This window comes from Leptodactylus fuscus, chromosome 8 (assembly GCF_031893055.1).
Source record: "Leptodactylus fuscus isolate aLepFus1 chromosome 8, aLepFus1.hap2, whole genome shotgun sequence".
Classification (NCBI taxonomy): domain Eukaryota; kingdom Metazoa; phylum Chordata; class Amphibia; order Anura; family Leptodactylidae; genus Leptodactylus; species Leptodactylus fuscus.
Window position 1 is genome coordinate 10,823,215 of NC_134272.1, and position 17,952 is coordinate 10,841,166.

The 17,952-nt window shown below is 45.5% G+C and overlaps 2 protein-coding genes across 3 annotated transcripts in view; both read left to right on the forward strand.

Moving 5' to 3' along the window:
- The window catches only part of ADCY9 (adenylate cyclase 9), a 53,998-nt gene extending 49,284 nt beyond the window's left edge, over nt 1-4,714 (forward strand). The window contains exon 10 of the mRNA XM_075284073.1: nt 1,040-4,714. Within this exon, the coding sequence (XP_075140174.1) occupies nt 1,040-2,114 (1,075 nt within the window). The 3' untranslated portion in view covers nt 2,115-4,714. The remainder of the gene's footprint in view (nt 1-1,039) is intronic.
- A 5,021-nt stretch (nt 4,715-9,735) lies between these two features.
- CREBBP (CREB binding lysine acetyltransferase) overlaps nt 9,736-17,952 on the forward strand; it is a 38,017-nt gene continuing 29,800 nt past the window's right edge. For both annotated transcript variants that reach the window (XM_075284063.1, XM_075284064.1), the window contains exon 1: nt 9,736-10,891. In XM_075284063.1, the coding sequence (XP_075140164.1) occupies nt 10,804-10,891 (88 nt within the window). In that variant the 5' untranslated portion in view covers nt 9,736-10,803. The remainder of the gene's footprint in view (nt 10,892-17,952) is intronic.

Below are 17,952 nucleotides of genomic sequence, written 5' to 3' on the forward strand. Positions count from 1 at the left end.
GCAGTGAGTCCGCAGAGGAAAACTTAGAGGAACAGCAGAACCCAGCGTTATGACAAAATAGACTCTAGAATTGTTATATTCATGAGATATTGTAAAGTGAGACCAATAATAATAATTATTTATATAGCAGCATTAATCCCATGGTCCTGTACATTATTATATTAATTCCATGGTGATGTACATTATTATATTAATTCCATGGTGCTTTACATTATTATATTAATCCCATGGTGCTCTGTACATTATTATATTAATCCCATGGTGCTGTACATTATTATATTAATCCCATGATGCTCTGTACATTATTATATTAATCCCATGATGCTCTGTACATTATTATATTAATTCCATGGTGCTGTACATTATTATATTAATCCCATGGTGCTCTGTACATTATTATATTATTCCCATGGTGCTGTACATTATTATAGTAATTCCATGGTGCTCTGTACATTATTATATTATTCCCATGGTGCTTTACATTATTATATTAATCCCATGGTGCTCTGTACATTATTATATTAATTTCATGGTGATGTACATTATTATATTAATTCCATGGTGCTTTACATTATTATATTAATCCCATGGTGCTCTGTACATTATTAGATTAATTCCATGGTGCCATGTACATTATTATATTAATTTCATGGTGCTGTACATTATTATATTAATTCCCTGGTGATGTACATTATTATATTAATTCCATGGTGCTTTACATTATTAGATTAATTCCATGGTGTTGTACATTATTAGATTAATTCCATTGTGCTGTACATTATTATATTAATCCCATGGTGCTGTACATTTTTATATTAATTCCATGGTGCTGTACATTATTATATTAATTCCCTGGTGCTTTACGTTTGGGGGTTACATACAATACACAAAATATACAGGCAGATATAATACTAACAATGACTGATTGGCACAGTGAGGTAGAGGGCCCTGCCCGCGAGGGCTTGCAGTCTATGAGGCCAGGCCTTACAGTCAGTAATATGTCCGCTCGCTCACGATGTATTTTTTCTTTTCTCTTCAGCTCTTCCCCTCCACCCGATGTTATCATGAGCTTCAGCAATACCAGTAAGCCATCCTCGCAGTACGGGCAGGAGCTCACCGTGGCCTACTTCCTCCTTCTCCTGTTGGTTTGGTTCCTGAATCGAGAGTTTGAGGTCAGCTACCGCTTGCACTACCATGGTGATGTTGAAGCAGACCTTCACCGCACTAAGATCCAGAGCATGAGAGACCAGGCAGACTGGCTTCTTCGAAACATCATCCCCTACCACGTGGCCGAACAACTAAAGGTCTCCCAGAGCTACTCCAAAAATCACGACGATGCTGGCGTCATATTCGCGAGCATAGTCAACTTCAGCGAGTTCTATGAAGAGAACTATGAAGGAGGTAAAGAGTGCTACCGTGTTCTCAACGAACTCATCGGAGACTTCGACGAACTTCTCAACAAGCCCCATTACTCCTGCATTGAGAAGATCAAGACCATTGGCGCCACGTACATGGCCGCTTCTGGACTCAACCCGTCTCAGTGCCAAGACAGTAGCCAACCTCATCGCCACCTGCAGACGCTGTTTGAATTTGCCAAGGAAATGATGAGCGTAGTGGATGATTTTAACAACAACATGTTATGGTTCAACTTTAAGCTCCGCATTGGGTTTAACCATGGTCCACTGACGGCGGGTGTGATTGGGACCACCAAGCTGCTTTATGACATCTGGGGGGACACGGTGAATATCGCCAGTAGGATGGACACGACCGGTGTGGAATGCCGTATCCAGGCGAGCGAAGAAAGTTACAGGGTGTTAGTCAAAATGGGCTATGACTTTGACTACAGAGGGACTGTCAATGTCAAGGGCAAAGGACAGATGAAAACGTACCTCTACCCTAAATGCACAGACAATGGCGGCCTAGTGCCCCACCATCAACTGTCTATCTCTCCGGACATCCGGGTTCAGGTTGATGGGAGCATTGGACGGTCGCCCACTGATGAAATTAGCAGCCTCGTAGCGGGAGGTAAAGGGGCGGTGGAAGCAGGAGGTGGGGAAGCTGGACGCAAGCGGGACAAGACAGAAGACAGAGGCCGAGATGGAGGAGCACGGTGAGGCTGGTGGAGTGGAGAAGGACCATATAAAGCATGTGAGGCCACCAGTGGTGAACATGACTGATGGCTCAATGGAGCATGTATGCTCTGCACTGTGCCAGCTCATGGACCTATTCCTTCTAGCCACTGCATCATTCCGCAAGTCAGTCTTATGGTGATGTGGCTTCCGATGGATATCTATATAGATGGCTCTTAAATTCTTCTAGCGCTGGTGGACCTGCGTGTCCTGAGTACATTTTACACTGTCTCCCGCTATGGTGGGTTATATGGTCTACAATAGAAGGGGCTACAATATGGCCTTGTCAGTGTTGGGTACTGTACTCCGTAGCCAAGGTTGGCTTGTACAGTCACGGATCCGACCCCGCTGTCGGTACATCTCCTAAGTCGCTTCATGGTCCTCCAGATCGGTTACGTCTAGACGCTGGACTTACGATGTACAAGTTGGACGACCATTCTCTTAAACCCCATCTCATGCCTCCGCCTCTTCGTCAGCCATACTGAGGATTGAACTAAGTGCCTTCTGCTCTCTGGGCCTGTCCCACTCAGATGAGATGACAGTGACACCTTGCCGCAATTCTCGCTATTACTTGCCAAAAGCATGCGCCTCTCCGGACTGCTGCCCACCCACGGAAAACCCAGTGGTGATGGGAGGGAATTTTCTGAATAGGGAAAATGGGTAGTGAGATATTTCCTTTGTTTCTTAAGACAATGCGATTGTAACGTGTTTTCGGTAACACTTTAGCTGCCTACCAGTTCCTATTAGCTGTGATGCCTCCTACAGGGTAAAAGCAGAATTTCAAGGGTATTTTAAGAAAAAACAAAATCCAGTCTTCTATTCTATCACCCATCCTATTGCCATAGCAGAACAATGTATTATGGTACTTCTAGCAAAAAAACCCACAAACTGGTGTTAAAAACTCAAAACCTTCTCCCGTTCACCAAGCAAGGGCGGCCATATTGATGCCAAGACTGGTCTGTTAAAGGGGAAGTATCACTTTTTCCGCCAGGCGACTCAGCCATGTGTCATGATCTATGTGCAATATTATAGCAAGTTAGTTATGACTAGTGAGATTAGAAACTTTTATTGCATTGACTTTGGTCAATGATTCTCGCTTTGGATCCCAGATTTCGTGGGGTATTGTATCTCAACTTTTTTGCTTTTTAAATGGTACATCCCAGCCACCGTACTGAATGTATTATATTAATATTGCAAAGAATTTTGAACTAATATTTATCTCTATGGTTATAAATGCAAAAAAATATTGTGCTGAGACGCTCCGTCCTCCATGTATAGTAGTGCTATGTCTTAGGGGTCACAAGGAGTCAAACCTAGGCTTTCCTTTACCTTCGCTTTACTACAATGGCCAAGGCAGAATGGTGCCCCCCTCTGGTTGTTCTATCTATACCTATGTGCACTAGGGCCGACCTCTCCCCCATTCCTGGCCCTTAAAGGGAATGTGTCGCCAGAAAACTGTTACATATTTATAAAGAATTTTTGATGATATAATACTGCAAATGTTCACTGTGGCTACTAAGCCTAATAATAGACTGATAATGTCAGTTCTGCACTTGTTATCTTTGCCGCAGTCACTGAATTTGCACCACACAGTATTACAATAGAAGATAACACCTCTATAGACTCATCATTGTCACTACGGATAATAGATGATGTCACGTCACAGCTTATGTCCTCCCCTCCCTACACAGGACATAGACCTTAATGAGTCGTCTGCAGGCTAATGCCTCGATCACTAAATGCTGTTAAAAGAGCTCAGGCAAGATGGCTGCCCCCATAATCACGGACATAAAATGCAATAAAAAAAATGGTGATACATTCCCTTTAACGGTGTACCCTAAAGTCACGTGACCTATCCACTGTATATTTTGTGCCCCTAAAACTGATACTTCCTCTTTAATACATAGAAGACGAACTGGACGGACTTACCTGTATACATGACCTGTATTCTCGTGACGGCGAAGGCTGGGGAGTTATATTTCCCGAGTGTTTATGTGTTACAGTCGGCTTACCATGTGTGTACAGAATCTCATAAACTGCAAAAAAAATCCTAAAAAAAAAAAAGCTACCTGTGTACAAACATGAGCATACGTGACGTCATAGGGCCAAATTTAGGATAAACTGTGGCGAAACTACCGGTCCCAGGGGTCAGGGGATGCTGGGACTAGTAGTTCTGCAACATTGGCATTTCATAACGGTGCCGTGTCCCCTCTCAGTATACCATGTGTACACACATATATACCTATCTATATGTGCGTGTACACATGTATGCATACGGTTACTTACATGTACATAAACACATAGCTACGAACCAATACAAATTCACAGACGGCTATATGTATATACTCCTCTATATGTACACAGGGGAATAGTACTTGCTCCGAGGAGACTGTAGTGCCTGGATATAAGGGCATCTAGTAGACACGCCCAGGTTTCTTGTGACTCCTCCCCCAAGTCTTGCCCCTCCTCCTCCTCCTCCGTATGCTCAGACTTCTGCGGTGACCGAACGTTCCTGCTGCGCGATATATTCTGCAGAACAAACTGCAAAAGCCAAAATAAATGCATTGAATACTCCAGTGTCTGGATCAGGGCCTGAGTGGTCTTTTGTGAGCGCCGTTATGGATGTGCGCGGCGTCGTTTCAGATCGGGTGATCGATACCGATCAATTATTGCGGATTATCATGTGATATCCGAAGGCGTTGGGTAGTAAGAAGAAAGGGGCAGAGTATCACATGATTGCAGGCATGATAGGATGGCTTTAGAGCTGCATACACCAAACGGTAGGGGATTGTTCATGAACCGTGTTTGCAAAGTGTCGTCTTTTTTCAATTTTGCTGCATGGGGGGGGGGGGGGGGGTAATGAAAGTGGTTTTAAGGTTGGTGCATGGGTTGTGAGCCGCGTCAGGGTGCAAAAGAAGCATGCGGTTGCAATGTTAGATTTGTCATACTGTGTGTTTTTTCTGTATGCCATCGCTTTATGATTGGTGGGGGTCTGGCCTTTCGGACTTCAACAATCCTGAGAATGAAGGGACGGCAGAAATGATTTAAAGGGATGGTCCAGGGTTGATTTATATCGCCTGACTATAAAAATCTGATCAGTGGGGGGGCTGTAGCTGGCTCCCGTATGGATCAACTGTTTATGGGTACATCTGGTTCCCATGCTATACAGTGCAAGCAGAAAGCTATGTGTCCTATATAGTGTCAGTAATGCCATCCAGGCACTATGTAGTGTACAGAGCAATCTGTTTCTGGCTCTGTGCACTGTATAGTACTGTATAAATGTATGCCCTATCTTAAAAGTAAACCCTAAAGAAAAAAAAATCCTGGACAACCCCTTTAATGTTGGTAACCGCAGCCAGCGCCGGCCACTAGGATCAGAGCTGCAGCACCCTTATCCCATAGGTCAGACCCCTCCCATCATATAACTATAGCATAGTCTCACTATATGCTTATATCACGAGAACACCCCTTTAACATAGATACAGACAAACGGATGTGGTATTCATATGATGTATGTGTATGGATCTGAATAGTCTCATTGCAAAAATCAAAATGGGCACCCCATGATGGTGCTCGGATCAGAATTTGTGGTGTCTGTTCCCCTCCACTGCTTTCCATTACCCCTTGGCTAATTCCTCACCCCAAGGTAGCACCTTTGTTGAATGAAGTCCTGCAAAGTTGCTTAGGCCCAATGGTATTGCACGATTCCATTTTTAGGGCTGTAATAACAGACGGACACCACTAGATGGCCCCAGAGCACCACTAATTGTATTGTAATACAGCATTTGGCATCTAAAGTGATTGTTTAGCGCGCACACGCTGAAGGTCATTTGCAACATGGAGCACTGCAGAGATGGCGCAAACACACATACGCACACTTGCATCGGTGCGCTTAGCCCTCCTCTACACCCGCTATTTTTCAGTATTTCAAACGCATCTGTAAAAAAGGAATTGGAAAGGTTTTTCATAGTGTTTTTTACAGCGTAGCCTTGGAATGTGTTTTTCTTGGCATCTTTGAAGTCCTATCGAGAAGCTTATGCAACAAAATGGCAGAAAATATGGCCAAAGCCTGTTGCATTTTCTGAATAAAAGTCACAAATGCAACAAACCAAAACCATAGAACGTTAATCTCATTGTAAGATCTGCAAAGAAAAACCCCAAAACAACATCCAAGCACTAAATGCCATGAAAAACACCATGAAAAACTCAGCCTTGCATTGAGATTTGCAGGTAGTACAAGCTTTTCTGTACAAAAAGGGGGCCCCCCACGGTTGTGAGAATGGGGTTTCATGTCCCCTGTTGGTATGGAAGGGCTTAGGATATGTTACCAATAGTATGTGAACAGGGATCCAGTACAAAGGGACTGAGCTTGCAGTACTTTCAGCAATCGCTACACAGTGTACAGAGCGGTGCTAGCTCCAGTACACTGCAGGCTCTGCAAACTGCTGAGTGCTGGGAGTCAGTACAAACTGATCTGCCATTGAGGGGCCTATCCTAAGGATATATCAATCCATAGTGTACTCCTGAACAATTCCTTTAAGGCCACAGCTACATGGTAACTTAGGTCATGCAACCCCCCCCCCCCCAAAAAAAAAAAAAAAAAGTCTGCAACGTACTGTCACATGACTACTCTAACAGTATGACTGGCTGTTAAAGGGGTTTGACAGGCTAAATAAATTGATGACCTATATACTTAGACTAAATCTGACCTATCCTTAGAGATCTGATACCTGGGACCCCCGCCGATCAGCAGTTTGAAGAGTCTGCATCCTCAATACTCTGGCTACGCTCATGTTGAATGGCTTGTGTTCTAATAAGACTTTAAGGGGTCTGTCATGAGACTGTGTTATTAAAGGCCAATGCTTAGGATAGGTCATCACTATCATATTTGTGAGGATCTAACACCCTCACCGATCAGCTGCTCTACCAAACACAGTGCCGTACAGTCCCTTAAGTGGGACTGAGCTGCAAAAAGGCCATGTGACGGATGAGAGGGATATCACATGACTTATGGTATTCCTGCTTCATAACATCTGATCGGCGTAGGTACCGGGTGTCAGATCCTCTCTGATCTGATCACCTATGCTAAGGAAACACCTTTAAGACAAAGGACAGTTCAAGAACAGTCACTGAGCTCATCAGGTGGCACCTTAGTGGTGTCACTGGGTCCTCGAACATACATGGCGTCAACCGTTTCAAGCTAAGTACCCCCTAGTGAAAAAAACATTCTTACTGAAGACCCCACCAAGTGAGTCAGAAGGTCTTAGTGGTCCCTGACATTGCTCAAGAGGTCCAAAGAGGACAGGGGGCGATGTCGGAGCCCAGGTAAAGTGAGTAATACTCTTTGTTATGTTTACTCACCTCCCCTCGGCTCCCTCTTATTTTGCCCAGAGGGTTTGAAGATGAATGACGAACCCCACAAACTATCATTATGGGGGTGGCTCTTACGGAAGGTTCTACCCACAGGGAACTACTGCCCTGGAGGACCTGACAAGTCCTGCCTTACAGAAACAACCATTGATATGAATGGACAATGTGTAATACTGCATTTCCACTGTGGTGGCGCTGTAGGGAAATTGAACATTTACTGTCAGGTCTCGCCATGGTTTTTTAGGGACTTTCTATCAAGTAAAACCCTTGTCCACATTGGAGCACGTGGAATTTGGTTAAGTGGAAAAATTCAGTTCCCTAAAATACTGAATACACCCTAAGGCCTGGTTCACATCTGCGTTCGGTAAGTCCACATGGGGACCCCCCGAATGGACTACTGAACGCATTGGCAAGCGGTGAGCAGTGAAAGCACATGGACCCCTCACACTATAATGGGAATGTGAATAGGATCCGATCCTGCAGTACATGTGAATAGGATCCGATCCTGCTGTACATGTGAATAGGATCCGATCCTGCTGTACACGTGAATAGGATCCGATCCTGCTGTACATGTGAATAGGATCCGATCCTGCAATACATGTGAATAGGATCCGATCCTGCTGTACGTGTGAATAGGATCCGATCCTGCTGTACGTGTGAATAGGATCCGATCCTGCTGTACGTGTGAATAGGATCCGATCCTGCTGTACACGTGAATAGGATCCGATCCTGCTGTACATGTGAATAGGATCCGATCCTGCTGTACATGTGAATAGGATCCGATCCTGCTGTACATGTGAATAGGATCCGATCCTGCTGTACACGTGAATAGGATCCGATCCTGCAGTACATGTGAATAGGATCCCATCCTGCAGTACATGTGAATAGGATCCCATCCTGCAGTACATGTGAATAGGATCTGATCCTGCTGTACACGTGAATAGGATCCGATCCTGCTGTACACGTGAATAGGATCCGATCCTGCTGTACTCGTGAATAGGATCCGATCCTGCAGTACATGTGAATAGGATCCCATCCTGTAGTACATGTGAATAGGATCTGATCCTGCTGTACATGTGAATAGGATCCGATCCTGCAGTACATGTGAATAAGATCTGATCCTGCTGTACATGTGAATAGGATCTGATCCTGCAGTACATGTGAATAGGATGTGAAAACCAGATATATGATCTGTACTACAAACCCGCACCAAATGTGCAGTGTCTAATCTTCCATTGAAGGGGCACCATAATCGGTACAGCGGGGGTCATGGCGCCTAAATTTCTGTGCTGATCACTATAGGTCACCATTTCTGCACTTATTTTTGCATCGAACCTCCATGCAGTTTTTTCTGATACCATTTTAACTGCACTTTGTGAATACAGCCTTTACATTTCACCTGTACAATCAAAATCTGTTGCAGTTTTAAGTGCACCGTGTGAACACCGCCTTAACGTGCACATATTATGGGATTGATAAGATTCTGCACTGAAACCCCTCTCAGATCCTGAAGTACATGTGAACAGGGTCTAAAAACCTGATACGTGATCCACACTGCAAACCCGCTGCGCCTGGACGGAGGCTACAAGGCGACACCTTCTAAGTGAATGGCGTCACATTGCGGAGTGGCGGTCGCAGCACACTTGGGGCAATTATTAGTTGCGTCCAAAGTTACCGTGCAGCTCTATAAGGGGCACCATGACCATCACGGCCCTCCATTTCTAGGGTGATCATTATTGGGTACCAACTGCGCACATCTGAGAATTTTAGGTGGATTTGTGCACGCTCCGGGGACCATTATTCTGCTGCGTGTGAACATGGCCTAAAGACCCCCCTCATGGGATTTATCCATGTCACCTGCAGCCCCAGAACAATGCTATGTCCTCGCCCCACACACAGGAGCTCGGGCTCCCTCACATCCCACCTCAGCCCTAATGTCTGGGCGTCGCCAACCAAATGTAAGCAGGAGCGGCCAACCAATGTGGGCGTGCCCTGCCCCTCCCTCTAGGCGTGGCCGGCCACTCCCCCTCCCCAGCAGGCTACGTGCGCTTCCCCACCCACCCCGCTGCTCTCAGCTTCATTCTCCACAGCTCTGCGTGCCCCCCCTCTCCTCCTGGCCCCCCCGTACGTTCTGTGCGTCCTGCGTAGCCCCGCCCCTCCTCCCGCCGTCGTAGAAGAGAGGAGGAAAAAAAAAAAAAAAAAAAAACTTTTTTTTTTTTTTTTTTTTAATTGAGGAATCAACAGCCGCCATCTTGTCGCGGCTCGGTCAGCGCCGGAGATCTCCGGGGCCCTGCGAGGAATCCAGGGGAGGAGAGGGCTGCCAGCCAGGACAGCGGGGCACTCCGGAGGCGGCAGGGGGCAGCTTCTTCTCCCCCACAGAGGTGGCCACTCAGAATTTTTCCTCATCCGAGGCCCCGTTTGGTGGCAGCAGCGGCGGCGGCGGCGGCTCCTTCATTGTTTTCCCTCCCCTCCCGGAGGAGGAGGAGGAGGAAGCGGCCGCACGGTTGCGTGGGCGGGCGGAGAGAACCGGCAGCGGAGGGGGAGGGGAGCAGGGACCGAGGCCTGACGCAACCTTCCCCTCAGAGGAGCTGCGCAGGGCCTACCCTCGGCCTGACACCCCAACAACAAGCACTTTTGGGGGGCTGGAGCCCCCATATTTATCGGCCCTCGTCATTCACGTCCTGGAGGAGCGGCCATTACTACATCACCCAGGGCTGCTCGCATTTGGGGGGAGACAGTGATTTTTTTCGGGGAGGATCTAGACTAATTTTGGGGTCCCCAGTAGCCGATCAGCTGCAGTGAGAGCCAGTGGCCTGCAGGGGGCGCTCGGATCTCTGGGTGCATTTCTGCCGGTGAAGGTTCATTATTTTGGACAGTGATTTTTGGGGTGACTGTGTAGATTCTATTACACCCCAATTCTGCCTACCCCGGGGGCTCTATCCGGGTGATCGTTACCCCCCCATCCCGGGTTAGATTGGGGGTGCACTGCTATAGGGGATCCTGCTAGCTGTATTTGGGGTCCACACGGCCATTATTGGGGGGTCCTATTAGTGGGGTGACACTAGGGGGCGCCACTGTCTGCAGGCTCCTACAGTTGCTGGGATCGGGGGGCTCAGTCCTCGGGCCCCCCCTCGGGATGCAGGACTCGGGGGGCTGCTGAGGTGGTCGTAGTAGTAGTAGCAGAAGCCGGGAGGGAGGTGGTGGCAGGGCCGGGGCACCCCCTCCTCCTCCCCTGCACACACTGCTCCTCCTCCGGGGAGGGAGTCTTGTCTGTCTTCGGTGACCGATCAGTAAAGGGGAGAAGATGGCCGAGAACCTGCTGGAGGGGCCGCCCAACCGGAAGAGACCCAAACTCAGCTCCCCGGGCTTCTCCGCCAGCGCGGACAGTACAGGTAGGAGAGGCCGAGGCTTCAACACGCACAGCAGGCCGGGGATGGGGAGGGGGCGCGGGCTGACGAGAGAGCACAGAGGCCGGCGCCGCTGCAGGAGGAGAGGAGGCCGGGACATTGTATGGGCCCAGATTGGAGGGATGGAGCAGATGTCAACATGGAGCCCAGGCAGGCCCGACACTATAGACAGGGGAGGGAAAGGATACATTGTATATACACGGGAGGGAGAGGATACACTGTATATATACGGGAGGGGAGAGGATACACTGTATATACACGGGAGGGAGAGGATACACTGTATATATACGGGAGGGGAGAGGATACACAAGTATACACAGTGCAATGGAGGGAGAGCATAGACAGAATATACTGAGCAATGGAGGGAAAGGATACACTGTATATACACGGGATGGAGAGGATACACTGTATATACACGGGAGGGAGAGGATACACTGTATATACACGGGAGGGAGAGGATACACTGTATATACACGGGAGGGAGAGGATACACTGTATATATACGGGAGGGGAGAGGATACACAAGTATACACAGTGCAATGGAGGGAGAGCATAGACAGAATATACTGAGCAATGGAGGGAAAGGATACACTGTATATACACGGGATGGAGAGGATACACTGTATATACACGGGAGGGAGAGGATACACTGTATATACACGGGAGGGAGAGGATACACTGTATATACACGGGAGGGAGAGGATACACTGTATATATACGGGAGGGGAGAGGATACACAAGTATACACAGTGCAATGGAGGGAGAGCATAGACAGAATATACTGAGCAATGGAGGGAAAGGATACACTGTATATACACGGGATGGAGAGAATACACTGTATATACACGGGATGGAGAGAATACACTGTATATACACGGGATGGAGAGAATACACTGTATATACACGGGATGGAGAGAATACACTGTATATACACGGGATGGAGAGAATACACTGTATATACACGGGATGGAGAGAATACACTGTATATACACGGGATGGAGAGAATACACTGTATATACACGGGATGGAGAGAATACACTGTATATACACGGGATGGAGAGAATACACTATATACACGGGATGGAGAGAATACACTATATACACGGGATGGAGAGAATACACTATATACACGGGATGGAGAGAATACACTGTATATACACGGGAGGCAGAGAATACACTGTATATACACGGGATGGAGAGGATACACTGTATATATACGGGATGGAGAGGATACACTGTATATATACTGAGCAGGGAGAGAATACACCGTATATACACGGGATGCAGAGAATACACTGTATATACGCGGGATGCAGAGAATACACTGTATATACTGAGCAGGGAGAGAATACACTGTATATACACGGGATGGAGAGAATACACTGTAGATACACGGGATGGAGAGAATACACTGTATATATACTGAGCAGGGAGAGAATACACTGTATATACATGGGATGGAAAAGATACACAAGTATACACAGTGCAATGGAGGGAGAGGATAGACAGAATATACTGAGCAATGGAGGGAAAGGATACACTGTATATACAGGAGATGAAGAGAATACACTGTATATACTGGGTAGGGAAGAGTATATACAGGGGAGGGAGAGGATACACTGTATATACTGAGGAGGGAGAGGATACACAAGTATAAACAGTACAATGAAGGGAAAGGATAGACAGTATAAGATAAGATAAGCAGTTTGCAACGTAGAGCGAGGATAGACTATGTATACAGGGCAATAGAGGGAAGGATAGACTATATATAGAGTGTATGTGGCAGAGAATATACAGTGTGCACACACTATATACAGGGCTCACTAGTATATATTACACAGGTCTGACTGTAACACATATATAAGATACTGTAGATTATAGCATATACATTACATAGGACTGACAGCAGCACGCCATGTGTTACATGGGACTTGCTGACATGCAGCGTGCATTACATCAAACTGACTTTATCGTTCAGCATTTATTACTTGGGACTGCCTAATGCACTTTTTTTTTTTGCACAGGACTGACTAGTGTATAGATTATATTGGACTGACTGATGCATGACTTGGGACTGGCGGTATATACGTTGCCTTGGATTGACTGACTGTAACATGTTTTTACATGGAGTTTTCTAGTATATACCTTACATGAGACTGGCTGTAGCATGTACATTACACAGGACTTGCCGTAATACACATGATCTGTTACATGGGACTGTGTAACACGCACATTATATAGGATGTACTTGTAAATTGTACTTTGCATGGGACTGACTATATAATGTTACCCAAGGCTGACTATAATGTATCACACAGGACAAACTAACATGTGTCACACTGGCTAAGGACCGGACTGCGGCACACATGATGGTATACCAGACTGACACCTACACGTACAATACATGCTACTCCTATGTAATGTACATGCATCATGGTATGATTACACAGGACTGGCTGCATGTGCTCATAGTACAGGATATATATATATCTGTATCAGGCCGGAGTCAGGAGTTCACCATATAATGCTCCGTGACATCTGCTGCCACCTCCTCTCGGGCCTACTTCAATCATATTGTCTCCTGGAGTTCTCTCTTCGATTGCATCAGTATTATGGTCTCTCCATGTGGTGTGCTCTATATATTACTGTTGTATACTGTGTTTCATACACCTCTGTGCTATGCTCTGTGTATCCCACACCACTCTGCTACACTGTACTACATTGTGTATCCCACATTACTGTTACACTGTACTACACTGTGTGTATCTCAGCATCTCTCTATTACACTGTGTATCCCTGTATCTCTCTATTACACTGTGTGTATCTCAGCATCTCTCTATTACACTGTGTGTATCTCGGCATCTCTCTATTACACTGTGTGTATCCCGGCATCTCTCTATTACACTGTGTGTATCCCAGCATCTCTCTATTACACTGTGTGTATCCCCGTATCTCTCTATTACACTGTGTGTATCCCTGTATCTCTCTATTACACTGTGTGTATCCCAGCATCTCTCTATTACACTGTGTGTATCCCAGCATCTCTCTATTACACTGTGTGTATACCCGCATCTCTCTATTACACTGTGTGTATCCCCGTATCTCTCTATTACACTGTGTGTATCCCTGTATCTCTCTATTACACTGTGTGTATCCCAGCATCTCTCTATTACACTGTGTGTATCCCTGTATCTCTCTATTACACTGTGTGTATCCCAGCATCTCTCTATTACACTGTGTGTATCTCAGCATCTCTCTATTATACTGTGTGTATCCCTGTATCTCTCTATTACACTGTGTGTATCCCTGTATCTCTCTATTACACTGTGTGTATCCCTGTATCTCTCTATTACACTGTGTGTATCCCCGCATCTCTATTACACTGTGTATCCCTGTATCTCTCTATTACACTGTGTGTATACCCGCATCTCTCTATTACACTGTGTATCCCCGTATCTCTCTATTACACTGTGTGTATCCCCGTATCTCTCTATTACACTGTGTGTATCCCAGCATCTCTCTATTACACTGTGTGTATCCCCGTATCTCTCTATTACACTGTGTGTATCCCCGTATCTCTCTATTACACTGTGTGTATCCCAGCATCTCTATTACACTGTGTATCCCTGTATCTCTCTATTACACTGTGTGTATCCCAGCATCTCTCTATTACACTGTGTGTATCCCAGCATCTCTCTATTACACTGTGTGTATCCCCGCATCTCTATTACACTGTGTATCCCAGCATCTCTCTATTACACTGTGTGTATCCCCGTATCTCTCTATTACACTGTGTGTATCCCTGTATCTCTCTATTACACTGTGTGTATCCCAGCATCTCTCTATTACACTGTGTGTATCCCTGCATCTCTATTACACTGTGTATCCCTGTATCTCTCTATTACACTGTGTGTATCCCAGCATCTCTCTATTACAATGTGTGTATCCCAGCATCTCTCTATTACACTGTGTGTATCCCAGCATCTCTCTATTACACTGTGTGTATCCCAGCATCTCTCTATTACACTGTGTGTATCCCAGCATCTCTCTATTACAATGTGTGTATCCCAGCATCTCTCTATTACACTGTGTGTATCCCAGCATCTCTCTATTACACTGTGTGTATCCCCGTATCTCTCTATTACACTGTGTGTATCCCCGTATCTCTCTTACATTGTGTGTATCCCAGCATCTCTATTACACTGTGTATCCCTGTATCTCTCTATTACACTGTGTGTATCCCAGCATCTCTCTATTACACTGTGTGTATCCCAGCATCTCTCTATTACACTGTGTGTATCCCCGCATCTCTATTACACTGTGTATCCCAGCATCTCTCTATTACACTGTGTGTATCCCAGCATCTCTCTATTACAATGTGTGTATCCCAGCATCTCTCTATTACACTGTGTGTATCCCAGCATCTCTCTATTACACTGTGTGTATCCCAGCATCTCTCTATTACACTGTGTGTATCCCAGCATCTCTCTATTACACTGTGTGTATCCCAGCATCTCTCTATTACACTGTGTGTATCCCTGTATCTCTCTATTACACTGTGTGTATCCCAGCATCTCTCTATTACACTGTGTGTATCCCTGTATCCCTCTATTACACTGTGTGTATCCCTGTATCTCTCTATTATACTGTGTGTATCCCAGCATCTCTATTACACTGTGTGTATCCCAGCATCTCTCTATTACACTGTGTGTATCCCGGCATATCTCTATTACACTGTGTGTATCCCCGTATCTCTCTATTACACTGTGTGTATCCCCGTATCTCTCTATTACACTGTGTGTATCCCAGCATCTCTCTATTACACTGTGTGTATCCCAGCATCTCTCTATTACACTGTGTGTATCCCCGTATCTCTCTATTACACTGTGTGTATCCCAGCATCTCTCTATTACACTGTGTGTATCCCAGCATCTCTCTATTACACTGTGTGTATCCCAGCATCTCTCTATTACACTGTGTGTATCCCAGCATCTCTCTATTACACTGTGTGTATCCCTGTATCTCTCTATTACACTGTGTGTATCCCAGCATCTCTCTATTACACTGTGTGTATCCCTGTATCCCTCTATTACACTGTGTGTATCCCTGTATCTCTCTATTATACTGTGTGTATCCCCGCATCTCTATTACACTGTGTATCCCAGCATCTCTCTATTACACTGTGTGTATCCCAGCATCTCTATTACACTGTGTGTATCCCAGCATCTCTCTATTACACTGTGTGTATCCCGGCATATCTCTATTACACTGTGTGTATCCCCGTATCTCTCTATTACACTGTGTGTATCCCCGTATCTCTCTATTACACTGTGTGTATCCCAGCATCTCTCTATTACACTGTGTGTATCCCGGCATCTCTCTATTACACTGTGTGTATCCCCGTATCTCTCTATTACACTGTGTGTATCCCAGCATCTCTCTATTACACTGTGTGTATCCCAGCATCTCTCTATTACACTGTGTGTATCCCAGCATCTCTCTATTACACTGTGTGTATCCCAGCATCTCTCTATTACACTGTGTGTATCCCAGCATCTCTCTATTACACTGTGTGTATCCCAGCATCTCTCTATTACACTGTGTGTATCCCAGCATCTCTCTATTACACTGTGTGTATCCCAGCATCTCTCTATTACACTGTGTGTATCCCAGCATCTCTCTATTACACTGTGTGTATCCCAGCATCTCTCTATTACACTGTGTGTATCCCCGTATCTCTCTATTACACTGTGTGTATCCCTGTATCTCTCTATTACACTGTGTGTATCCCAGCATCTCTCTATTACACTGTGTGTATCCCGGCATCTCTCTATTACACTGTGTGTATCCCTGTATCTCTCTATTACACTGTGTGTATCCCTGTATCTCTCTATTACACTGTGTGTATCCCAGCATCTCTCTATTACACTGTGTGTATCCCGGCATCTCTCTATTACACTGTGTGTATCCCCGTATCTCTCTATTACACTGTGTGTATCCCGGCATCTCTCTATTACACTGTGTGTATCCCTGTATCTCTCTATTACACTGTGTGTATCCCAGCATCTCTCTATTACACTGTGTGTATCCCAGCATCTCTCTATTACACTGTGTATCCCTGTATCTCTCTATTACACTGTGTGTATCCCAGCATCTCTCTATTACACTGTGTGTATCCCAGCATCTCTCTATTACACTGTGTATCCCTGTATCTCTCTATTACACTGTGTGTATCCCTGTATCTCTCTATTACACTGTGTGTATCCCGGCATCTCTCTATTACACTGTGTGTATCCCGGCATCTCTCTATTACACTGTGTGTATCCCGGCATCTCTCTATTACACTGTGTGTATCCCGGCATCTCTCTATTACACTGTGTGTATCCCCGTATCTCTCTATTACACTGTGTATCCCTGTATCTCTCTATTACACTGTGTGTATCCCAGCATCTCTCTATTACACTGTGTATCCCTGTATCTCTCTATTACACTGTGTGTATCCCAGCATCTCTCTATTACACTGTGTGTATCCCAGCATCTCTCTATTACACTGTGTATCCCTGTATCTCTCTATTACACTGTGTGTATCCCAGCATCTCTCTATTACACTGTGTGTATCCCAGCATCTCTCTATTACACTGTGTGTATCCCTGTATCTCTCTATTACACTGTGTGTATCCCTGTATCTCTCTATTACACTGTGTGTATCCCCGTATCTCTATTACACTGTGTGTATCCCAGCATCTCTCTATTACACTGTGTGTATCCCAGCATCTCTATTACACTGTGTGTATCCCCGCATCTCTATTACACTGTGTATCCCTGTATCTCTCTATTACACTGTGTGTATCCCAGCATCTCTCTATTACACTGTGTGTATCCCGGCATCTCTCTATTACACTGTGTGTATCCCCGTATCTCTCTATTACACTGTGTGTATCCCTGTATCTCTCTATTACACTGTGTGTATCCCCGTATCTCTCTATTACACTGTGTGTATCCCTGTATCTCTCTATTACACTGTGTGTATCCCAGCATCTCTCTAT